A 24267-nucleotide genomic window follows, 5' to 3' on the forward strand; every position below is an offset into this window, starting at 1 on the left:
GCGGCGCACCTACAGTGTGCGCCACAGTTTCGCCGTGGCTACTAGCAACCCCCAACTCTGACTGACTTCCAACGTCCCTCGTTCCTCCACTGGTTTAATTAGGGTTTCCCCGATTGTGTGGGGCAATTCAATATGCCACATCATATGATGCCTTTTGAGCTTTGGTAGGAATTGTTGTTTCCCCCTCCCTAGTTGGTACCAACGTTTCTAAATATATTAAAAAGCTGTTCAGAAGAAATATACTGGTGCGTAGTTGATGTGTGTTTTAAATGTGTGCAAACTTTAAAGACATACAGGTAATACACATTATGAACATTTAACTTTAAAGACATAACACATGAACATTGTTGCGGTGCATATTTACATTTGGGGAATACGTAGGCTTTCAGCGTTATTCTCACCTAATGAGACGGGTGGGCAATATGAATGGAGCACAGCAAGTCCACCCTGGGCTTAATTTTGGAGACGGCCACTCGGAGATCATCCTCCACGTTTCGACGAGATCTGCATTTGTTTTTTATGTATGTCAGTGCCGAGAAAGTCTTTTCGCACAGGTATGTGGAGCCAAACGGCGTCAGAACGTCCATCTCGGCCTTGGAAAGCTGTGGGTACTCCCTCTCGACTGAAATACAGAACTCAGCAAGCGTCTTCGCATTAAAAGCCGTCTTTAATGTGCGGTCACTTGACAGTTCAGTCAGTGCGTCCTGGGAGCTGCTTCCTCTGGGAAATACTTGTTAAAGTGTTCCAGGAGGGCTTGCAGGTGGGTGGTGATAGACTTCTTCACAGAGTTAACACTAAGATCATTTTCCTCTATGAATTCCTCCAGCTCAGGAAACATATCAATCCTGCCCATTTCAACTCGCGCAGTCAAGCGACTTTCCTCTTGAAAGCGCAGATTTTATCAATCACGGACATGATGCTTGTGTTTTCACCTTGCAATGACAGGTTAAGTCTGTTCAGTCTGTCAAATATGCAAGACAAATATGCCAGCCTTGTTAACCAGTCAGGGTCTGTCAGGTGGTCAGCGAGCTGGGACCCATGCTCCGTGAGAAATAAGCGCACCTCGTCCCGCAGTTCATACAGGCGGCTGAGAACATTTCCCCTTGAAAGCCACCTGACTTCTGTGTGGAACAGCAGGCCCTGATGCTCTGATCCCAGTTTGTTGCAGAGACTGGCGAACAGCCTGGTATTGAGTGGACGGGATTTGATGTAGTTGACCATTTCTCAAGAACACTTTTAAGCTCTGGGTCAAGCGTTTTACTCGCTAGAGCAGGGGTAGCCAACACTTAGTCGCCCGCGCGGCATGTTCTAAAAATAGCTCGCCAAGCAAATCCAAAATGTATAAAATACACAAAACAAAAAAGGAAATGTAATTAAAATAATCTACCCTATGCATAAAGGAAACCTAAATCATAGCGAACTCTATATCTATCTAACACCCCTCCTCCCCCACCCCCACAATGAATATCGACCAATCACGTTCTTGCTTGATTTGCGGAACCAGCTTTGCAGTCGGGAAGAAAAGCAATGTGGCACCTTCCCGCTGATTTTCCTTCAGGCAGAATCTACACAACACATCAGCCCCATTGAACAGAATAATGCAGCCTATACAACACATGAGGGGCAGAGTTTTACTGTGTGTGTTGCAACTTGCATATATATTTATTGCACTTTTATTGTACTATTTATACGCACACACACGAATGGCGTAATTTCCACTGGGGACAGGGGGGACATGTCCCCCGCTCTTTTCGATACCCCGTTTGTCCCCCCACTTTACAAATATGTTTATTATTTTTTTTTAACGCAAGCCGCCATCGCCACGGAGGAGAACACAGTCTCTGTGAGCGAGAGAGAGAACGAGCGCGAGAGCTAGGGAGAGAGAGCGAGAGAGCTAGGGAGAGCACACCTTTATCTATTTAATATAGATAAAGTAAGAAATAATTCCAATGTGTACTATAGTACAGTAAAAAAAAACAGTTTAAACGGGGAGTGATTAGTAAAATATACATAAAGAAAAAGAAAGAATGTTAACGAGGAGGTAACATAAGATAACAATACACAAGTTTAAATGATTTGTTATTGGTTGTGATCATATTCTAAAGATGTTTGGATTATTGAAAAGTATACAGCTCCCTTTCATCTGAGTGCTGAGAGCTGTATCCATACAATCATTTTGTGCTCAAAGTGCACCAGATTGATGCATTTCACTTCAACATTTAAAAAAAACATCTTCCCGGGGGAGCATGCCCCCGGACCCCACTAGAGGAGGTGAGGACCCCCCTAGAGGATGTGAGGTCCCCCCTAGAGGAGGTCGTCCACCCTCAAATAAAGCAGGTTAAAATAATTAAATTGAATACATGTTCTTTTAGTAAACACTGAAAACGGGTCCCACAGACCCAAACAGGACACAAAGGTTAAAGATAAGCATATAATAATGTTAAAATGTGCTAAATACATACACTGCAAAAAACAAAAAAAAGAGGACTAAAAGTAGCCCCCGACTTGTTTTATTTTTTGAAAGTAGCCCTCACCCTAAAAAAGGTTGGTGACCCCTGCGCTAGAGCTTCTCTGTGGATAATACGTACCACCTGTCCTCTGGACCCTATCCCTTCAAACCTCCTTCAGACTATCGCTCCTGATATTCTACCGTTTCTCACCGATTTCATCAACACTTCTCTAACTTCTGGTCACTTTCCAAACAGTCTCAAGGAGGCAAGAGTAAACCCTCTCCTAAAGAAACCCACTCTCAACCCGTCTGATGTTATAAACTACAGGCCTGTCTCTCTCCTCCCGTTCCTGTCTAAAACACTTGAACGCGCTGTCTTTAGACAACTCTCCTGCTATCTCCATCAGAACAACCTTCTGGATCCGCACCAGTCTGGTTTCAAGGCAGGTCACTCCACAGAAACTGCTCTCCTTGCTGTCACTGAGGAACTGCACACTGCTAAAGCAGCCTCCCTCTCCTCTGTCATCATCCTTTTGGACCTGTCTGCTGCATTCGACACGGTGAATCATCAGATCCTCCTTTACAGTCTCCAAGAACTTGAAGTTTCAGGCTCTGCACTTTCCCTCCTCACCTCATACCTCAAAGACCGCACCTACAGGGTTACTTGGAGGGTCCGAGTCCAACCCTTGTCAATTAACTACAGGGGTCCCTCAGGGCTCTGTTCTTGGTCCTCTCCTCTTCTCCCTGTACACAAACTCGCTCGGATCTGTCATTAGCCCGCATGGTTTTTCATACCACTGCTACGCTGACGACACCCAATTAATTCTGTCCTTTCCCTGCTCAGAGACCCAGGTCGTCGCACGCATCTCTGCTTGTCTAGCTGACATCTCTCAGTGGATGTCTGATCATCACCTCAAGCTCAACCTTGACAAGACTGAACTGCTTTTCCTTCCGGGAAAATATTGTCCCACTCTTGACCTAACAATCAACATTGGCCCCTCTGTTGCTTCCCCGACTCAGACTGCAAGGAATCTGGGTGTGACCCTAGATAACAACCTGTCCTTCACTGCAAACATCACTGCTACAACCCGCTGCTGCAGATACACGCTTTACAACATCAGGAGGATGCGTCCCCAGCTGACCCAGAAAGCGACACAGGTTCTGGTCCAGGCTCTCGTCATCTCACGCCTAGACTACTGCAACTCCCTCCTGGCTGGTCTACCTGCATGTGCCATCCGACCACTGCAGCTCATCCAGAATGCAGCGGCTCGCCTGGTCTTCAACCTTCCTATATGTTCCCACACCACGCCGCTCCTCCGCTGCCTTCACTGGCTTCCGATAACTGCTAGAATCCACTTCAAGACAATGGTACTTGCGTACCATGCTGTGAATGGATCTGGCCCTTCCTACATCCAGGACATGGTTAAACCGTACACCCCAGCACGTGCACTCCGCTCTGCATCAACCAAACGGCTCGCTGCACCATCGCTGCGAAGGGGACCCAAGTTCCCATCAGCAAAAACACGTGGGTTTGCTATCCTGGCTCCAAAATGGTGGAATGAGCTCCCCATTGACATCAGATAGCTTACACACCTTCCGGCGCAGACTGAAAACTCATCTCTTTCGACTCCACTTCGAGTGATAGAACTGTTAACAAAGCACTTATATACTCAAAGGGCTGGCTTATCGAAAGCCAGTTGAGTAGCACTTGAAATGTTTTTGCTCTATGAAACCTGATGTACTTATATGATTCTGTTTTCTTCAAGTTTGTATTTTGTTGGTCGAACGCACTTATTGTAAGTCGCTTTGGATAAAAGCGTCAGCTAAATGCAATGTAATTTAATGTAATAATTAGAGCCGGGACTCGATTAAAAAAATTAATCTAATTAATTAGAGGCTTTGTAATTAATTAATCGAAATGAATCGCATTTTTAATCAAATATACATATTTGACCTGAGAACAGTGAGAAGCAATTTTCACATGGATTTTACTCCAAGTGGTCTACAGTCCAAGTGCATGACATTAAGGATTTTGGGAGATGGCCCTGTGGGCCATCTAAGCTAATTTACAGATGGCCCTGAGCCCAATAGAGATTGCCCTGAAAAATGCACGCGGACGAAATGGCACGAAGGGTTTGGGGGGCCTCCGTCCCCCTAGAACATTTTAATTTTTGCAGGTCTTGGATGCTGTAGTAGAAAACATTACATTCAGTTATAACTGCCAAAACAAACATTATTTACAGTATTATGTTTGTAATGTTAACTACTGTAAGTTGGTCGAACGAATGCCTCCTCATCCGGAAGCTGACCGAGCAGACCCGAGCAGCAGTCGAGAGGAGCCGAGCGCATCCGCGAAGCACACGTCAGAGTTCCCGTTAGCCGGCAAATCTAAATATCTTCGGTCAAAATAATTTCCCTTTAGAGCAATACCGCTTCAGTTGCGCCACTTATGTGACAGACAAGAAGAGTATGTGACAGACAAGAATAGTCAACTCTAATGTCTAACACTTAATGGGGAGAAAGAGATGTCCTGTATGGGTTGATTGTGCGTTGATCTGTTGGTAATGCCTCGGGGTTCCGGTGGGCATGTAAACAAATGCATAATGCTGCGCTATACTTTGTGGCCTCATCCAGTTGCATAGCGACACTTATTGTGTAGTTGTCTTTTAATAAGCAGGTAGTCATATCATTAGCTAGAACTAGCTGGATCTGATCGATATGGAAATAAACGCGAGTGAAGTCTAATCTGACGGGAGAGAGAGATCAGCTGCTGCTGACGAGTCGAGACTCGACACGCAGCTCTGCATAACACACACTTCAGGTTAGAATATCACACGTAGCTATTTTAATTACCTCTCAAACTACCTAAACGAGTTATAGATATGTTTAGTTTTACTGTCGGGTCACTCATTACTGAATCCGCGAGCTGCATGATACTGGCATAATAGATTGCCCGATCGGGCAACCAGCAGGTGAGGCTTCATTGCCCGAGCTAAATACTAGATGGCCCCGGGCCATCGGGCAGTCCTTAATGTCGAGCCCAATCCAGTGAGCCAGGGAGTTGGTTATTTTCTCAGACGTGGACTTACTTATCCTGGCCCTGAAACCAGTCATCTGGTTGAGTGTGGGTTGGGTCAGGGTGTGGTTCCTTGCACTCGGAGTCGGGCTAACGTCCACGCTAGCTGCTACATGCTTTGCATTTAGGTGAGACTTTAGGCTTGATGTGCTGCGGTGATATGCAAATTCTTTGTTGCATAATTTGCACACAACCGTGCTCTTGTCGACGCTTCCATCCGTCCGTTTTTTAAAACAAAATGTCCCATCCACGGGGCCGACCAAAGCGGTCTCATCAGCTTGTTCGTTCATGCTTGACTATTGTTCACCGTGGTTTGTTGTTGTTTGAAGTCCCATGCTGAAGTCATAAACGTTAGTTGGTGCTCCAGTATAATCGGTACGCCTGAAACTCATCCAGTGAGAAACGTTCCGCTGTGCAAAAATAAGTGCGATTAAAATGCGTTAATTTCTTTAACGCGTTAATTTTTGTGTAATTAATTAATCTTAATTAACGCGTTAAAGTCCCGGCCCTAGTAATAATATAGTGCGTAAAGATAACGGGGGCGCCACTTGTAAGACTCTTGCTTTCAGTCCTCTCTTTTTCCCCAGCATTGCTCCAGCACCATCTGTAAACACACCGATGCACTCATCCCAAGACAGTCTCTCTTCTTTCATTTTGTCGTCAAGTTTTGTGAACATGTCTTCGCCTGTGCACTTTAGCTCGAGCGGGGTGCAAAACAGCATGTCCTCATCAAGTTTTCCATCAAAACTGTATCTGGAGAAAACAAGCAGTTTGGCAGAGTTTGACATATCTGTGGATTCGTCTAACTGCAAAGCATATTTCCCTTTCTTCACTCTGTCAATCAGCTGACACTGATGATATGGTCCCGTCAGACAGCGGCACTGCAGCAGGTTTAATTAGGGTTTTCCCGATTGTGTGTGGCTTTTCTGCTAGTTTAGTAGCAAGAGAAGGGTGCTTCGTGTTTACATGTCTGAGCATTTTTACGGGCTTTAAGCTCTCATGGGCAAGAACCTCGGTGCACACTACACATTGGGGATGTTGTGCTTCGTTGATAATGAGGCATGTGAATCCGTACTGGATGTATTCCTCTCGATACTTGCGACACTTGGATGAAGGCTGATCCGACTGCTTATGGACCACCTTGCGGTTGTCGTCTACTCCTCCTCCTCTTCTTCCCGTGCAAGAAGTCGATGGCCTTTGTGATGGCAGCACTCCACTCTCCTCCGCTGCCTTCTCCGCTGGCCTGTCTGCCTTCTCACTAGTTGGTATTAACCAATGTTTCATTTTGAAAAATGTATTAAAGAGCTCTTCAGAAGAAATATATTAGTAGTTGATGTGTGTTTTACATCTGTGATATTTACTGTGCTTTAAAGTGACCTTTGAGCTGCAACTGATACTGTTGTAAATCTGTCCGAATCAAAATGCCTTTATTTGTCCCGCTTACCTATTAAACAGACTTACATAATAAAAAATGTCTAAGCACACGTTGTTGTTATTATTATTAATAATAATTAGGGCCGGGACTTTAACGCGTTAATTAATTACACAAAAATTAACGCGGTAAAAAAATTAACGCATTTTAATCGCACTTATTTTTGCACAGCGGAACGTTTCTCACTGGATGAGTTTCAGGTGTACCGATTATACTGGAGCACCAACTAACGTTCATGACTACAGCATGGGACTTCAAATGGCCCGGGGCCATCTAGTATTTAGCTCGGGCAATGAAGCCTCACCTGCTGGTTGCTCGATCGGGCAATCTATTATGCCAGTATCATGCAGCTCGCGGATCCAGTAATGAGTGACCCGACACTGTAAAACTAAACATATCTATAACTAGTTTAGGTAGTTTGAGAGGTAATTAAAATAGCTACGTGTGATATTCTAACCTGAAGTGTGTGTTTTGTTCCGCTCACCGCTGCATGTGGTTATGCAGAGCTGCGTGTCGAGTCTCGACTCGTCAGCAGCAGCTGATCTCTCTCTCCCGTCAGATTAGACTTCACTTCATGTCCATATCGATCAGATGCAGCTAGTTCTAGCTAATGATATGACTACCTGCTTATTAAAAGACAACTACACAATAAGTGTCGCTATGCAACTGGATGAGGCCACAAAGTATAGCACAGCATAATGCATTTGTTTACATGCCCACCGGAACCCCGAGGCATTACCAACAGATCAACGCACCATCAACCCATACAGGACATCTCTTTCTCCACAATAAGTGTTAGACATTAGAGTTGACTATTCTGGTCTGTCACATACTCTTCTTGTCTCTCACATAAGTGGCGCAACTGAAGCGGTATTGCTCTAAAGGCAGATTATTTTGACCGAAGATATTTAGATTTGCCGGCTAACGGGAACTCTGACGTGTGCTTCGCGGATGCGCTCGGCTCCTCTCGACTGCTGCTCGGGTCTGCCCGGTCAGCTTCCGGATGAGGAGGCATTCGTTCGACCAACTTACAGTAGTTAACATTACAAACATTTTTAACAGGGGCCATAATAGTGTAAATAATGTTTGTTTTGGCAGTTATAACTGAATGTAATGTTTTCTACTTTTTTCCATCTGGGAAGGCATTTGCCTTCATCAGATAGAAAGTGTTTTGACCAACAACTTAAGTATTTCTTATAGCTATGCAGGGCATGCAAGCGAGCAAACACTAACAAGAACAAACAAACAAGTGAAATGAAGAATACAATGGAAATTGTACAATATAATATTGTGGTGGTTCATCTTATAATTCAGTGTAGAGAACCAGACAGCATCTAAGACCTGCAAAAATCTAAATGTTCTAGGGGGACGGAGGCCCCCCAAACCCTTCGTGCCATTTCGTCCGCGTGCATTTTTCAGGGCAATCTCTATTGGGCTCAGGGCCATCTGTAAATTAGCTTAGATGGCCCACAGGGCCTTCTCCCAAAATCCTTAATGTCATGCACTTGGACTGTAGACCACTTGGAGTAAAATCCATGTGAAAATTGCTTCTCATTGTTCTCAGGTCAAATATGTATATTTGATTAAAAATGCGATTAATTTCGATTAATTAATTACAAAGCCTCTAATTAATTAGATTAATTTTTTTAATCGAGTCCCGGCTCTAATAATAATAATACAAATAATAATAATTTAAAATATATTTGAAAAAAAAAAAAACACCTCAGGGGTCACATCAAGAGGATTCTGAAATCATCTCGCGACCCCCACTTTGGGAACCCCTGCCATAGAGGATGTGAAGTAACCTAACCCCCCAATTAAAAAATGTTCATAAAATACTAAATACATTTGAAGCCTTTTTATATAAGCTGTCCACCATGTCAATATGTTTCTCTTTTTGTAGTGTATTGGTCTTTTGTATTGGATGTTTTTCATTGCCAGCTAAAACCTTGCCTCGGGCAGCACATTGGTCAGAACCGGCCCTGGTATCATCCCCACAGCACCCCCCATTTTAAACATGTTCCCACTGCTATGAGTCACTCTGAATGGATATTAATACAGGAGTTTCTTTGATTGATAGGCAAATATGGGTGTTACGTGAAGCCCGCAGAAGCTGCGCCGCATTTGGAGTTGATTGTGATTGTCCCGGTGTAGGACGTGTGTCCACAGTGTTTTATCAATCAGAATATTTGTGTGCGTATTTACTTGCTTTGTCCTACGTACGCCACCTTCCCACGTGAGTCCTACGCAAAGTTTTATAAATGAGGCCCCTGAACAGAGAATATGAACTGCTGCCATCTAATGGAGATTCAATAAAGTCAGCCTGAAGCATCCTTTGTGCTCCAGTCAGTCCTCTCAGTAAACACAGAGCTGAATCCAGACCAAAAGCACGCTGAAGGCTCTTTGAGCAGGTTGTCTCTCACTGATCCTGCTGTTATGTGACAGCCTTCTGGGGAAAACCTGGTCTGATTAAGAGAGACGGCATTCACCCTACTTTGAAAGGTGCAGATCTCATTTCGGCAAACATTTCAGGGCTTTGTGGACGTAATCCATGACAAACTGGAGTTGAGACCAGGAGGCAGAGTCGCAGTCTTACACGCTTCTCTGCGCTCTCTCCTAGGCAGTCACCCATAGGAATCCCAAACCCAATAAAATACCCAATATTAGCGGTGTGTGTGTGTCTGCCCAAGGACAATTTAAGGTAAAACCTAATAGAGGTGTCATACATAATAACCTAATAAAAGTAAATGTAACAACTACTACAGTGCAACAAAACAGGAAGATTAAATGTGGTCTCTTAAACATAAGATCTCTAGCATCTAAAGCAATATTGGTAAATGATTTAATATCAGATTATAATATTGATATATGCTGTCTCACTGAAACTTGGTTGAGACATGAAGAATATGTCAGCATAAATGAGGCCACTCCACCCAGCCATGTCAACACTCATATTGCTCGAGGCACGGGCCGAGGAGGTGGAGTTGCAGCAATCTTTGACTCAAGTTTACTTATCAATATTAAACCAAAATGTAATTATACCTCTTTTGAAAGCCTCGTTTTTAGTCTTACGCATCCGACCTGGAAAACTTTGCAGCCAATCTTATTTGTTACAGTGTATCGTGCACCAGGTCCTTATTCAGAATTCTTATCAGAATTCTCTGAGTTTTTATCAAATTTGGTTCTTAAAACAGACAAAGTAATTATCGTAGGTGACTTTAATATTCATGTTGACGATGATAAAAATAGCCTTACTGTTGCATTTAACTCTATATTAGATTCTGTTGGTTTCTGTCAGAGTGTAAATAAACCAACCCACTGTTATAATCACACTCTCGACCTTGTTCTGACTTATGGTATTTAAATTGAGCAACTATTAGTCGAACCGCATAATCCTGCTTTATCCGACCATTTCTTAGTAACTTTTGAAGTACTGTTACTAGACTACAAAGCATTAGTCAAAAGCTCTTGCAGCAGAAACCTATCTGTTAGTGCTATAGCCACATTTAAGGAAGAGATTCAACCAATACTTAACTCGATAGCATGTCTGCATGTAGGGGAGGAAACTTATACAAAATGTACACCACCCCAAATTGATCATGTTGTTGATAGTGCTATAGATGCGCTGCGAATAAAATTAGATTCTGTTGCTCCTTTGAAAAAGAAGAAAATAAAACAACATAGATTAGCTCCATGGCATAATGCCGAAACCCGCAAAATAAAGCAAAAGTCTAGACAACTTGAAAGGATATGGCGTTCCACTAAACTTGAAGAATCTCGTTTAATTTGGCATATTACTCTCAATGAATATAAGAAAGCACTGCGTAAAGCGAGAGCAGCCTACTACTCTTCATTAATAGATGAGAATAAGAATAATGCAAGATTTCTTTTCAGCACTGTAGCCAGGCTGACAGAGAGCCACAGCTCGATTGAGCCTTCTATTCCCTTAGCACTCAGTAGTAATGATTTTATGTGCTTTTTTAACGATAAAATTGTTACTCTTAGAAACAAAATTAATGACCTCTTGCCTTCGACCAGTATAGTGTTATCAACAGCTCCCGGAATCGTAAGTTCTAATATTACACTAGATAGTAAACTAGAATGCTTTTCAGCCATTAACCTTGAACAATTACATTCAATGATTCTCTCTTCTAAACCATCAACGTGTATGTTAGACCCAATTCCAACTAAGCTGTTGAAGGAAGTTTTTCCATTAATTAGCACTTCTTTATTAAATATTATGAATATGTCTTTATTATCAGGCTATGTTCCACAATCATTCAAAGTAGCAGTGATAAAACCGCTTCTTAAAAAGCACAACCTCGATCCAGAGGTTTTAGCCAACTATAGACCTATTTCTAATCTTCCGTTCCTCTCAAAAATTCTTGAGAAAGCGGTCGCAAAACAGTTGTGTGATTACTTAAAAAACAATGATTTATTTGAAGATTTTCAGTCTGGCTTTAGAACACATCATAGCACAGAGACAGCTCTGGTTAAAGTCACAAATGATATTCTAATAGCCTCAGACAAGGGACTTGTCTCTATTCTTGTTTTGCTCGATCTTAGTGCTGCATTTGATACTATCGACCATGATATCCTATTGCAAAGACTAGAGCACTTAGTTGGCATACAGGGAACGGCTTTAGGCTGGTTTAGGTCCTATCTATCTGAACGCTCTCAGTTTGTACGTGTTAACGATGAATCTTCCACGCAAACCAAAGTTAGCCATGGAGTGCCACAGGGCTCAGTGCTCGGACCTATTTTGTTCACATTATATATGCTTCCGTTAGGCAATATTATAAGGAATCATTCTGTAAACTTTCATTGTTATGCGGATGATACTCAACTATATTTATCAATCAAGCCTGATGAAATTAATCATCTAAATAAAATTCAAGACTGCCTTAAGGACTTAAAAACGTGGATGACCTTAAACTTTTTGATGTTAAACACGACCAAAACTGAAGTTATTGTACTCGGCCCGAAGAATCTACGAAACAAATTATCTAAAGACATACTAACTATGGATGGCATTAATTTGGCCTCCAGTGAGACTGTAAGGAATCTTGGTGTTATATTTGATCAGGATTTATCCTTTAACGCCCACATAAAATCAATTTCAAGGACCGCCTACTTCCATCTACGTAACATTGCAAAAATCAGGCATATCTTGCCTCAAAACGATGCAGAGAAACTAGTCCATGCATTTGTTACTTCTAGGCTGGATTATTGTAACTCTTTATTATCAGGGAGTACCAAGAAGTCAATCAAGTCGCTTCAGCTGATTCAAAATGCTGCGGCTCGTGTACTAACCAGAGTTAGGAAAAGGGACCACATTACTCCTGTTCTGGCTGCCTTACACTGGCTCCCTATAGAACACAGGATAGAATTTAAAATTCTTCTTCTCGCCTACAAAGCCCTTAATGGGCAGGCGCCATCTTACCTTAAAGAACTCATTATACCCTACTGTCCTACTAGGGCATTGCGTTCCAAGAATGCAGGGTTGTTGGTTGTTCCTAGAATCTTTAAAAGTACAATGGGAGCCAGAGCCTTTTCTTATCAAGCTCCACATTTGTGGAATCAGCTTCCAGTTTGTGTTCGGGCGGCAGACACCCTATCCGTTTTTAAGAGTGCGCTTAAGACCTTCCTTTTTGATAAAGCTTATAGTTAGGGCTGATTAGATTCAGCCCCTAGTTTTGCTGATATAGGCTTAGTTTGTCGGGGGACATCTTACTTCTTCCTTCTCTCTGTCTATACCCGTGTACACTCATGTTCCGATTAACCCAGCTTCCCCAAATGTCTTTCTTTTTGGTGTCTATATACGCTGGGATCCGGAGTCATGGATGATCCTGCGGTCCTGTATCCTGGATCGCGAGCGCTGGATCTTGAGTCGTGGCTGTGGTCCTGGATCATAGGTCCTGGATGGATATCCTCGTGGATTCATCTTCCTATTATACACACATGCATTTCCAAACATTTGGACTACCTATGTTGCAAATGTATTATCTTTTCAATTTACACACGGCATCTATTGCACGTCTGTCCGTCCTGGGAGAGGGATCCCTCCTCTGTTGCTCTCCCTGAGGTTTCTCCCATTTTTCCCTTTAAAACTGGGTTTTCTTTGGAAGTTTTTCCTTGTACGATGTGAGGGTCTAAGGACAGAGGGTGTCGTATTGTCATACTGATATTCTGTACACACTGTGAAGACCACTGAGACAAATGTAACATTTGTGATATTGGGCTATATAAATAAACATTGATTGATTGATTGATTGATGTTACACGTTTGTTTTTCATTTATTGTATCTTGATATTTGTTTATGTTGATGTTACACATGGAGCTGCTGTGATGCAAGTCACATTTCAGACTTGATCAATAAAGTATTATCGTATACAGCAACGTTCTAACCATACAGGGCATTCATATTGTATTTTCTAAACAGGTTGTGATCTTTCATTTGGGGATAACAGTGTTAGGAATATATTGTGATGAAGTGCACACTGACCTGAGCTCCAGGGGTCTCTTTGTTCTCCTCCATGCTGCTCTCATTGCTCCTTCTCCGGCTGTGTCTCTGAAATAAATCAACACAACTACAGCTGACACAAAACAAGATAACTCAATACAACCGACAGACACGACTAAACAAATCTACAGCTACTTCGTAGGTTCATAGCAGAGGTGAGAAGTAACTAAGTACATTTACGCAAGAACCGTGTGTATTTGTTGAATCACCTCTGTTGTACAGCCTGTGCTGGAACACTGTTTTATATGCAGGCTTTTATACTGTTTTAAACAGTTTTAATACTGTATTAAACTGTTTTTATACTGTTTTACCCCTGGCAGAAGCAGCTAGCTCGCATCAGCTCCGGTTAGCTCCCGGTGCTAACTCACCTGAACGAAGGTTGTTTTACGGGATCCTGCCATGCCGGTGTCTTCCATCGGTGTTCCGGTGTCTTCCCCCGGTGTTCCGGTGTCTTCCCCGAGTGTCCCGGTGTCTCCTGAGGCCGCTAAACCCTCCCGGTTCTCCGGTAAATCCTCCAGAGCAGTGGAGGCCATGATGTCTGATGTTGTAGTGAACTGCCGTAAAGATACTAGGACTGTTGCAAAATGTGAGGTGGCGGAGTACACTTATGCCAAATACCTTATCAATAATAATAATAATAATAACAATAATAACAATAGATTACATTTGTATAGCGTCTTTCAAGGGACCCAAGGCCACTTTACATGCTGTCAACAAACAAACAAACAAACAAACAAGCAATGAAGTATTAACACGTTATAATGAATGTTTGTTTGATTAAATCCTGTTAAACTGGAACTACAGCCATAGTTTTGTCGTTTTATTTTTGCGCTGAATGTGGTGCATTTTGGGAATCTGTCAGTGTTAGAGGATTCTTAGCTTTGGATGAGTTGTTGCTCTGTTCACTCAGTTGTAAATATAATAATAATTGTGATCTACGTGTACTATTCTGTGTATAATCTATATGCATTTATTGGTTATATTTTATGTTTAGCTAAATGTCTTTAGATTCCGTAGTGTATCACTTTTTTTAAAAATTGTACATAAACTGAGAGTGAGCCGTTTTCCAGCTAACTAGCCGCTAACGTTGTGGAGGAGGAGTGTACGTCACTGATGTGAAATGTTCCTTTGTCGAGCAACATCTCACTGAACTGTGGCTAAACTGTGGATCTGTGAGTCTATTCCATGGTTTGCAGGTATGTTTATTTTGAGCTGTTAAATGTTTTATTGAATACTGTTCATCTAAGTAATTTGATTCATCTTTATTGTCACAATTACAAACTAAATTGTAATAAATGTTATTTGGGTTTCTTTATATGTAGAATCCTTTTTCTCTAAACAAATGATACCACTATACCAGGGGTGCCCAACCAGTCGATCGCGATCGACCGGTCGATCGCAGCGAAATTCCCAGTCGATCGCGAGATGTGTCTAAAAATAGAACAACAATATTCTGTTTTATCGTTATTGTCCAAAACATAATCTTCCCGTGCCAGAATAATGCACTTGAACGCACCAAAGCTTTGTGATTGGCCGGCGTGATCCCATGTGTGGGGGCGTGGCTGGTGGGCAGTGGGCACTATTTCGCTGACGTTCTCCGTGTCAACAGGAGTGACAGTCTGCACACAAACAAACCCGCAATTATGGCAGAAGCAAAAAAGCCCAAAATATATAATTTTCACTCTGAGTGGGAGGATGATCATTTTTGTATCTATTCCAATTCAAAGTCCATCTGTCTCATCTGCAATGCGAGCGTGGCTTTATCGAAGAAGGGTCTTTTAGGAGCGGCATTTCAAAACAGTGCACAAACGCTACGAGACGGAATTCCCTCCTAATTCTGCCCTACGCTCCAAAAGGGGAGGGGCCTGAGAGGACAGCTAAATGCACAGCAGTCCATTTTCACCAGGCCCAACAACAAGAGCGAGGCTGCTACCAGAGCATCTTAACGTGTCAGTCACGTTCTTGCGAAACACATGAAGTCTTTCAAAGACGGCGAAGTTGTGAAAGAAGCTTTCTTGGAGGCTGCCCACACGCTTTTTGGGGGACAGTAAAAATAACAGTAGCATTTCAACAGGTTTTTGATATAATAAAAACTCAAGTTAGATACCGTTATTAATCAGCTGTAAGTTTTAATTTGTTTGAACTTATTCATTATAATTATTGTACAAAATGGTATAAGAATGCAAACTTAAATTGATTATAGTCTATTATCAATTCAGGTTAAGAAACTAGTGTTGCTTGCATCCTATTTTAAAAGGCATTTCTTTTTATACTCGACTAAAATGCAACAAAAAACGGGTTTGATTCTATTAATTTTGTCTTTTTTATTGCACTTTGGCAGCAGATTCCTGTGTAGCTTCAGATCTGAGTTGTCTTATTAGTAAGCCTAATTTATACTTTTGTAGCAACACTATTTTTATATAATGGCAAAGAAAGGGTTCAGTCTTTTCTTTTTTTCCTGTGTCATATGTGGCAGCACTGTTCAATGTTTCTTAAACATTACCCACTGTATTGTGACGTGTGAATACACTCCAACTCTGTATCAACAACACTGCTGTGTAACTTCAGTTAAATACTTGTATGTGTGTAGATTAGAAAGAGGTAAAATAAAGGATCTGCAGTATTTTATGGAGTATTAAAGGTCAGTTTTATACAAGTAGTGTGTATTTACCTGGCAGTAGGCTGTCAGTAATGGCTACGCCTCTCTATTTGGACTGGTAGATCTCGGCAGACTGGCAACTTTAAAAGTAGCTCTCGGTTCAAAAAAGGTTGGGCACCCCTGCACTATACGATCACTGTAAAAGTGTTAGAGGATTCTTAGCTTTGGAATAAAAGCTGATTGATATCTCAAACTGACTCCGGTGAAGTACAAGAAAGCAACAGCAAAGCAGGTGTCACCCAAGTGTCACATGAGCGCTATACAGGGTTGGGTTGTAACGGAATACATGTAACGGCGTTACGTAATCAGAATACAAAAATCAAGTAACTGTATTCAGCTCGCGTTACATTTGAAAAATGAGTAATCTGATTACAGTTACTTTCGTAAACCTGAAGTGAATACATTTTGGATTACTTATTGGAATTATTGGTGGAAAGATTTCCTCTCAACATGTAATATTCATTAGTAGTCGGTACAGCCGATTCGAATCATCAGAGCCGCCGCAGATGGACCAAAAAGCGTTTGAAAAAAAATCGCGGGTCCGCTCGCTCAGTGAAACAATAACAACAAAACATGGAGGAACAAAAGTCTGCGTTTAAATCGCGTGTGTGTGTGTGTATAGGTGTGTGTGGTTAAAACACATCAGCCTGCGGTCGCTCTTTAGCCTTACTAATGATTATTTCTGAAGGTCCACACAGTGAAGGCGGTGCGTGAAAGGCACTGCGCGGCGCACTCGTCTTCTCAGAGGCGGAGTTAACCCTCCCGCTGCCTCCTGGCGCTGCAGAGATTTCATGAAGTGAAGGAGGTGTTGCTTCTATAAAACAGCTGTGGGCAGCAGACACTGTGAAAGTCACAGACATGAATACATAGATCAAGGCAGACTGGTGCACACACTCTCCTGTTTTGCCAATCCGGTGCTTAAACAAATATAGCTCTAAACCCCTGGCCGAAATGTCCTTAAAATGAAGTCCGAGTTCGACATTTTAATTCATGTCCTGCCAACACTGGCAGGACAGAAGGCGACACGCCCGTTCTAAGCCGTGTCCCTCTCTCCTCACATCCCAAGCTGCATCCCCAACAAGTTTATTATGTTGTTACATCGTTTCAGATGTGATGTTTCAGTTGTGCTCTTGATAAGCCATTAAAACGGTAAAAACACGTTCAGTTTCCTTTTGCTTTTTGTGTCTCCTGTTCACCAAAACATACCCATCTGTGATGGAAAAAGAAAGTAATCCAAAAGTAATCTAAAAGTAATCTGATTACGTTACTTTTTTAAGACACGTAACTGTAACTGTATTCGGATTACTTTCAGAGCCATGTAATCAGTAATCAGTAACTGATTACATTTATAAAGTAACCCTCCCAACCCTGGCGCTATACAACAATGTTTCAGCAATAAACTTAACAAATCGTTTTTAGTATATAATTAGTTTTAAGCCCTGTGGTAACACATTATATACACAGTTGCCATTTCAGCATACTGCTTTCAATGAGACTCCCTCATATACAAAGTTTTGAAAGGGCAGCAAATGTTAAAAAAGGGAATTAAATGTGACAAACTATATAACAATGCTGCTATGCTTATGAAAATATCCACATCGAAGAAGAAAAAAAAAAACGGACAAAGAGCTCCATTAGGCAAAGCCATGTTTTGTTTTAGCTGTTTTAACTTTTAAATGCACTGTAAGGCGACCTTGGGTGTCCTGAAAGGCGCCTCGAAATAAAATGTATTATTATTATTATTATTATTATTATTATCATGTGTGCTACAAATAAACCAGTCAATGTGATCCCTGGCCCTGCTTTCCTTTGCTGAGCTTCATTAACTGTGGATCGTACTTTGTCACTTTCAGTTGCACACAGTGGCGGCCGGCCCATAGGGGCCCATAGGGGCCCATAGGGGCGCTAGGGGCGCCGCCCCACCGAAACATAATTTCAGCCAATCAGCGCCGTCAAATATTTTGGTCACGAGGGCGCTCACGTTGGAGCCCACGTTGCTTACGTGTGTTGTTGTTTAGACTCGTGAGTGACCAAGGTGACGCAGTAGTTGGATGAGAATGGTGTGCAGGTGGAGTCGGCGGACCTCGCTCCGCACCCAATTCCGTGCAAGAGCTACTCTCCAATCCTTTCGAAAGGAGAAGTTTGGGAGATAAATTGATACTTAAAGACCTTGGACCGGACCAACCCGATTTGTATATATCACAGCAAGCTCGTGAAAAAGACAACGTATCAACAAGGCTTCTCACATGGCTAGCTGGATGCAAACAGGTAAATGCTATCTTTTGTTTCACATGCTTGCTCTTCAAACAGCCGGGGACAGATACGATCTGTTCAGAAACTAGACAAAAGTTAAACAAGTACAAACCACAGACTGTCTGTGTCATGGAGAATACAGTCGCTGGTTTATTTATGTCTGTAGGCCGTTGTTGTGAGTGTGGACGGTCGGATATAACCTTAGCTTAGCCAAGCTCCATTCAGAAAACAAGCATTCTAAAAGGTTTTTCGCCTGCCGTCTGTCTGCAGACTTGTCAAAGCATTAATTCATGGTTTTTACTAACCGGTATCAGTATGTTGTTACGTCGGCATCATTTAGAAACGTGTATTACAATTTAATCACGGTAAAATATGTTCATCTTGTTGTAGCTGTAGCTCCCGAGCCAGCGCGTCTTGTTTGAATGATGCGAGTAAACACAGCTGGCAGCCGCGGTGAAACTCGAGCGACTAGAGCGATGCGATAGGAGCGTTTAGAGCGAAGCGAATATTCGCATCGCGTCCGGTCTGAACGCAGCATTAAAGCGAGCTCCGCGCTGCACTGGAAACGCGCCATTACATCACCAGAAGTCCTAATTTAAGGGGTTATTTCTCCCAAAAAAAATTGTTTTACTCACTATATCAACAGCCGCCACTGGTTGCACACAAGCTTCAGAGTGGTCAGTTGGCATATTTCAGCTGTGCTGATGCTGTGCTGCGTTGACAGCTCCCAAGTGGGTGAAGTAGCGGACAGTGGAGGTGGCCACGTCATCTGAAAAAACGGCCAGCTTTCCAACAAAAGCCTTCCATGTGTCAAAATGACATGTCCAAAACAGTTTGACCTGCGCCTTGCAGTTTCAAATTGAGCTCGTTGAGGTGTCCAGTAATATCTGTGAGAAACATAAGTTTCACGACCCATTTCTGGTCCTCGAGCTCTGGAAAGTCTTGGCCTTTTTCAGCCAGCAAGGCCTTTATGGCATCAAAGCAGCCAACAAACCGCTCCAAAACTTTTTCACAGCTTAGCCACCTAACTGCCGAGTGGAGAGGGAGATCTTTTTATGAGCTGTCCATTTCCTCCAGCAGGGATTGGAACTGTCGGTGTGTCAGAGCAGATCGCTTAACGATGAAGTCAACTATCTTCACCACTGTGGCCACGACCTCGTTAAGATCTGAATTTGACATCTTTGTACAGAGGTTTTCTTGGTGCATTATGCAGTGGAGTGTCATGATGGGGTGACCGGCTTGTTTCTCAATTAATGTGACCGCTCCCTTGTTTCGCCCGACCATGGCGGGAGCGCCATCTGTTGTCACTGCAAACATTTTGCTTATGTCAATCCCTCGCTCTTCAAAATGCTCCATAAATCTTTGGCTACGTCCTCACCTTTTGTTGTTTCAGGCATTGGTTTTAAGCAGCAGAGCTCTTCTCTTACAGTCGAATCACAGTATCTTACCATGACTGCCAAGCGTGGTATGTCGTTCACGTCCACGCTCTCATCCAGTGCAACGCTGAATACCGTGGCTTCTTTCAAACCAGCTGTCTGCTGCGTGCAAAAGTTTTCTGCCAGTTCCTCGATGAGTCGTTCAACAGATCTGGTTGACACTGGAATTGCATTTATTCTTGATTTTATTGTCTCTTTGTTTGGTAAGGAATTAAACAAAACCTCTGAGCTACAGAGGAAAGCCTCCTTAATATATTCAGCGTCAGTGAATGGCTTTCCATGTTTCGCGATGCAATGCGATAGCTTGCTTCGGTAGAATCATTGTTAGCAGTGGCAAAGGCTTTGAGAGTGTTTGCCTGTTTCCCATAACCAGACACAGCACGTTTGATGGGTTCAGCCTTGTCTGCCTCATCCTTGAAAGTTGTCTTGTGTTTGGTCTCAAAATGCCGTTTGACACTTGACGTCCGGCAGACAACATTTTCCAGACATAAAGTACACACAGCACGGTCCTTCTGAAACACAAAACCCCACTCTTCTGTCCACGAGGGCTGGAATGTCCGAACATTTATTTTAGATTTCTTAGGTAGCGGACCTGCCATTGTCTACCGGGCCTGCTCCGTCACTGATTAAAACAATCTTTAGGCCGGAGTCATAAATCAATTTACCGTAAATAAAACGTTGCGCATATCTGCCAATTGCTGTGAAAGAGGTAATTTGGCATGCAGATGAGAAAGCACTTCAACATTTCCCCCAAAACAGCTCATTATGGCTACTGCAATTTGTGAAGTGCCGGCGCGGCAGCAGTGCGTTCCTCTGTGGTGAAACGATCAGCACTACACCACAGTGGAAAGCATCAGCAAATCGCCTGGAGTTCAAGAGAGCGGCGGCGTGCGTTGCCGCTTCAACGCTTCTGCCCCGTGTGTAGGGGCCGTAACGGGGAGACGCGCTCTGGCGGCGGTCTCGTTCAGGATCCTAGATTTAAATATTTTGCAGACTTATTCCACTTATCCCTAGCGTGCCACTGGTTACGCCGGTGCCACGTGCCAAACGCTGCCGACCCCTGATTTACACTGTTACATACACCCCTCTTAAATTCTGTTAAACTCCAGGCAAATACTGAACATCATCAAGACAAGAGGGTAAGAAAAAGAAAAATATTTGTGGTGGCTGTTCGAGGTGAAACCAAACCAAAGACACAAATTACAGTCGATACAAAATCCTCCCATAAGGAGTGAAAAAGGATAGGGAGGTACCAGGCCCAATACCTTTCTCAGACCAGCAGAAGATGCCATTTACACCTTCAAAGCATCTCATCTAAGGCAACACACATAGCGTACCCACAAATCTACAAACGCATACAAATACTACTCGGATACAACCCATAAAAAACTTGTAGAATATCCTGACTGCTTAAATCTCAAATATCTTATGGAAGAATGCAAAAACTGAACGACTAACAGATGAGGTATCTTCAACCTTCTGTGCTGCCATCTCATATATCAACTTTTTAGGAGATTTGACATGCCTCCCACATTTAGTAGTGACTGAACCACCATAGCCCGCATGAACACTATGAAGTTGCGTGAAATAGCATTGGTTTCATCAACAACTTCTGTGAAAGTTAAACGAGAAACACCAACTGAGTCTGGGTCAGTCAAGTCAGCAGCACTCACAGGGTCTGGGTCAGGTGGCAGAGTCACACTGTCAGGGTCTGAGTCAGATGAGTGAAGATCAATGGCAGGGACTGAGTCAGGTGAGTGAGCATCACTGGCAGGGACTGAGTCAGGTGAGTGAGCATCACTGGCAGGGACTGGGTCAGGTGAGTGAGCATCACTGGCAGGGACTGGGTCAGGTGAGTTCATGAGCCAGTCCACAGTGTGATCGTAGCCATCTTCATTGTCCACATGCACAGAGACTTGACCACTTCAACATTCCTCATCCCCATTATCTGAGTTGACAAACGAGGCAGGAGTTTCAACCTTGTCCATGAAAAGAAAGTCAACCAGGAGAAGTAGGTTTCCGATGCACAACTCTCTCTTTTCCAGATTGGGCATCTCTTATCCTGTACACGTTAATCCCAGCCCTGACCGACACAACATCATAGGGCGTAGAAACCCACTTGTCAGCAAGCTTTCTTTTGCCCCTCTCACCACGGTTGGCCAACAAAACTCGATCACCCACACCCAGCGGAGAACCCTTGACTTTGCAGTTGTAAAGCCGAGCATGACGGGCTTGCTCATTAAGGCTGTGATTTTGAGCAATCCTTGCAGCTTCACACAAGTCCTGTCTCAACTGAGAGACAAACTCATTATGGTTGACCACTCTTTCATCCTGAAGCCCATGCTGGAACACAATGTCAATAGGGAGACGTGGCACCCGGCCAAACATGAGGTAAAAAGGGGCAAAGCCGGTTGTCTCATGTACTGTGCAGATGGAGCAAAAGGTCAGCGTCTGCAACACCCGGGGCCACCTGTCTTTCATTGTTGGGGGAAGGTTTTTAAAGCGTTCTGTCACGCCATTACCCATGGGGTGGTAAGGTGTGGTGTGTGACTTTTGCACCCCCGCCACCTCCAAAAGGTCCTTAATTAGTCTGCTCTCAAAGTTGGCACCCTAATCTGAATGGATTCTCTTGGGGAAGCCGTATACACAGAAGAAATCATTCCATAACCGGCAAGCAACATGTTTTGCAGACTGACTCCGACAGGGGAAAGCATGTGCCATTTTTGAGAAATGGTCAGTGACAACCAATACATCAACTGTCTTCTTGTCACCAAGTTTAGCTGTCCAAAAGTCAATGCACACCAGATGCTGTGTGTAAATCGAAAAGATACATTTACAACATAGGTAGTCCAAATGTTTGGAAATGCATGTGTCTATAATAAGAAGATGAATCCAAGAGGATGTCAGCAATCCTGTGGGAGCCATCAGGGAAGTAGTATGGTGAGAGTCAGGCAGGACCGCCGAGACAGGTTCAGCCACGACTCGAAGTCCAGGACTCAGATCCAGTACTCAGAATAAAGGATCCAGGACATACGACTACAGCAACAGGATTAGCCTCGACTCAGGATCCCGGCGTATATATGGACACAAAAAAGAGATTTGGGGGACGCTGGGTTAATCGGAACATGAGAGTACACAGGTACAAACAGACAGAAAGACAGAGTAAGGTGCCCCCCCCAACAGTCCAAGAAGTGAATGAAAGGCTTTTTGTTCAGTCGATGGCATGTTCTCATTCTGTACAGAATTCCATTGTTGACCTGGTTCAGATGTTGCCTCGCGTCTGGTAGCTTTCCTCTTTTGATGCATATAGAACAGGACCCTGCTTATGGTCTTGTCTTGCTCCTGGAGATTCAAAAGCTGGCTCTGAGGAATAGGAGTGGAAGAGTCTTCCTCAGTGGGGTTGGGTATCGTTTGAATTTCCACGATTCTGATTCCGATTCCGATTCTACTTTTCGATTTCGGTTCTTAACGGTTCTCAATTCCGATTCTTTGAGGGGCAGGGTAAAAATATTATACATGCTTCTTCCACCAAAAAAATTACATTTATTCGAGAAACTTTTACACAGGTTAGTTTACAGTAATATTCACATTAATCAGTCTGTTTATATTCACTGCTATGTAACTGTAACCTGAGAACCACTGAAGCTACAACAGTGTAACAGTCCAACTTTTAAAGAACAGTTTTGTTGAGAAAAACAAGCATCTGCCTCTCAGGTGTACCGGGAAGACAGGTTTGAACATTTTAAAGTAAAATGCTTCAATCTGGTGCACTTTAAGCAGAATTACTAGAGACTAGATCTAGGGGGTACAACTCCAAACACCCATATGAAAAAGATTGGTTTACATTTTAATAATTAAATAAGTATGTGAACATAACCAATAACCCATAGCCAATAACAAATACATGTAACGTATTTTATTTTTGTTGTTCATTCATATCTTATTTTACATATTTTTTTATCTCCAGTTTAACACGATATGTCTGGTTTACTGTCCTATAGTATACATTGAAATTATTTCAAACCTGTTTTATCCCAATAATTATAAAGGAGTGCCTTGGCAATATGTTTACATAAATTGTGATCAAAACGTTTGAGACCCACTGAGATAACTTAGACTAAAGTGAACTATCTAAACTCTCAAGAGTCATTTACCTCACTGAGCTGTAGTTATCAACCTCTCAGTCTGACTGGAGAGGACTCTCCCTCCACATCATTGTAGAAACATCTTCTTCTTCCGTTAGAGCAGCTAGCACCAGATGCTAATAACAACAGTGCCCTCCCTCTCTCCCTCGCTCGCTCCCACGCTCACTCGCACTTTGGCTGTGAGCTGCGGTTGATAAGCCAACATCCCCCATTTTCATCACTTACAGCGCCCATCGTACAGGGCAAACGAAAAGTGTAACCGGGATGAAAAGGGTGTTACATTTACTTAATTA

The 24267-nt window shown here is 42.9% G+C and overlaps 1 protein-coding gene and 1 pseudogene across 2 annotated transcripts in view; one reads left to right on the forward strand and one right to left on the reverse strand.

Moving 5' to 3' along the window:
• The window catches only part of LOC117441327 (zinc finger protein 420-like), an 85536-nt gene extending 71505 nt beyond the window's left edge, over positions 1-14031 (reverse strand). The window contains exons 1-2 of one of the 2 annotated variants that reach the window (XM_071202208.1): positions 13850-14031; positions 13464-13529 (exon numbers count right to left, since the gene is read on the reverse strand). In XM_071202208.1, coding sequence (XP_071058309.1) covers positions 13464-13529; positions 13850-14014 — 231 coding nt within the window. In that variant the 5' untranslated portion in view covers positions 14015-14031. The remainder of the gene's footprint in view (positions 1-13463; positions 13530-13849) is intronic. The other variant, XM_034077518.2, reaches the window with a different exon arrangement.
• Positions 1-24267, forward strand: part of LOC117441325 (zinc finger protein 721-like) — a 393163-nt pseudogene that overhangs the window by 186589 nt on the left and 182307 nt on the right.

This window comes from Pseudochaenichthys georgianus, unplaced genomic scaffold (assembly GCF_902827115.2).
Source record: "Pseudochaenichthys georgianus unplaced genomic scaffold, fPseGeo1.2 scaffold_167_arrow_ctg1, whole genome shotgun sequence".
In the NCBI taxonomy this organism is placed as follows: Eukaryota; Metazoa; Chordata; class Actinopteri; order Perciformes; family Channichthyidae; genus Pseudochaenichthys; species Pseudochaenichthys georgianus.